This window comes from Alexandromys fortis, unplaced genomic scaffold, assembly GCF_014885135.2.
Source record: "Alexandromys fortis isolate MF-2015 unplaced genomic scaffold, M_Fortis_MF-2015_v1.1 scaffold_6106, whole genome shotgun sequence".
In the NCBI taxonomy this organism is placed as follows: domain Eukaryota; kingdom Metazoa; phylum Chordata; class Mammalia; order Rodentia; family Cricetidae; genus Alexandromys; species Alexandromys fortis.
This window is the reverse complement of record NW_026073965.1, coordinates 1-1,681: the sequence shown is the minus strand read 5'-3', so window position 1 is coordinate 1,681 and position 1,681 is coordinate 1. Positions and strand designations below refer to the sequence as shown.

Below are 1,681 nucleotides of genomic sequence, written 5' to 3'. Positions count from 1 at the left end.
TGTGTCTCTGACTGAGGCTTTTGACAAGGAAGACCTGTCAGTGGCATTTTAAAGAGTTTTATGGCGATGGCCACATAAAGAGTACTGTGTTGTAGTCTTTCACTGATACCTCAAGTTAGCTATGTGGGGATGTGCCATTGCCTTTGGTCCTGTTGGTAGGACTGGGAAGACAGAGTTCATGAGTTGTACAAAGTCACCATTGTTAGCAGCAATGTCTACAGCCTAGCCAGCAGTGCTCTGTGTTAATGCTGGGGTGCCAGCTGCTATTGCTTCCCAAGATCTTAAGCCCAGGCCTCGACCCATCCCAGGTACTTCCGGAACCTGTGCTCAGACGACACCCCCATGGTGCGGCGGGCCGCAGCCTCCAAGCTGGGGGATTTTGCCAAGGTCCTGGAACTGGACAATGTCAAGAGTGAGATCATTCCCATGTTCTCTAACCTGGCCTCTGACGAGCAGGTGAGTCAGTCCCCAGCTCTCACCATGCCCTTACTTGCTGAGGCAAGGGACCCTCAGCTCAGTAGGCCTTTGCTACCCTAAGCCACCCCATTCTCCCTAGGACTCGGTGCGGCTGCTGGCAGTGGAGGCATGTGTGAACATTGCCCAGCTTCTACCTCAGGAGGACCTGGAGGCCTTAGTGATGCCCACCTTGCGCCAGGCTGCTGAAGATAAGTCCTGGCGTGTCCGCTACATGGTGGCTGACAAGTTCACAGAGGTAGGTTGGTATGGTTCACAGGAGGGTACACTGAGATTCTCTGAGGGGAGGAGTGAGCCATATGTGGGAGCTGGCACCACAGTCCTCAGTTTTAATAAACATTCCATTGATCTCACAGAACCAACCCTGGATGCATGAATGGCAACTGAGAGTGCAAAGATAAAAATGATTCTGAAGCCAAGTTCTAACTCTGTGAAAGCATATTCCCTGACCTCAAAACTTCCTTAAGATACAGTCCAAGAGTTAGTTGTCAGAGTAATGCCACAAACTAGACAGAACAGGGACAAGATCAAAATTTCCTTACCTGACAGCATGCCTCCACCCCTCATTGCTGAGAGTTGATCCTAGAGCTTGGCCCATTTGACCCATGCTAGGCAAGTGCTCTACTGCTATGCTCTAATTCCAGGCCCATAGTTATTAGCAGTGCCTTTGGTGGAGGTCCTGCAGTCAATGAATTACACACATACATTGCCTTCAAGGAGCAAGCTAAAGGTCAGCCTCAATAGAAAGTGCTGATGGAATGTGCTATTCTCTGTGCCTCATGGCATTGAGAGGAGGAGGTCGTGCTCCAGCTGGTTGTGAGGATAAGGAAGTGGCATCTAGATAGGAGCTGTATTCCAACAAGACAGCCTGTGCAGAGGTGAGAGACAGAATGAGCAAGGATCCTGGGATTCAGCGAGAGATGGGACAGAGTGATGGACAAGAGCTCTCCCTTATGATGATTACTGGGGTCTGCTGGAAGGCTCAGCCCTAAGGACTGTTTTTGTGGGCACAGTGAAGTTGTTTAACTCTTGGCCGTGTAAGAAGTCTGTGTGCCTGAAGGGCTTAGTACCATAGTAAAAGCAAGAGAGTCAGTCTCCTGCTCCTTCCTCTCAGAGGGAAGCAGGCTTACGCTAGGCCTTGGAAGATGGGACCCTTGTGCTATGGAAATGACAGTCTGCCCAGGGCCAACTGCAAACATGTTCTTAA

At 50.3% G+C, this 1,681-nt stretch overlaps 1 protein-coding gene across 1 annotated transcript; it reads left to right on the top strand.

Annotated features, from left to right (window-relative positions):
* The first annotated feature begins 274 nt into the window (after positions 1–274).
* On the top strand, positions 275–1,681 carry LOC126496504 (serine/threonine-protein phosphatase 2A 65 kDa regulatory subunit A alpha isoform-like). The gene is made up of 2 exons (XM_050133994.1): positions 275–456; positions 557–1,681. Exons 1-2 carry the CDS (start codon positions 343–345, stop codon positions 848–850), a joined length of 408 nt encoding a protein of 135 aa, XP_049989951.1. The 5' UTR covers positions 275–342; the 3' UTR covers positions 851–1,681.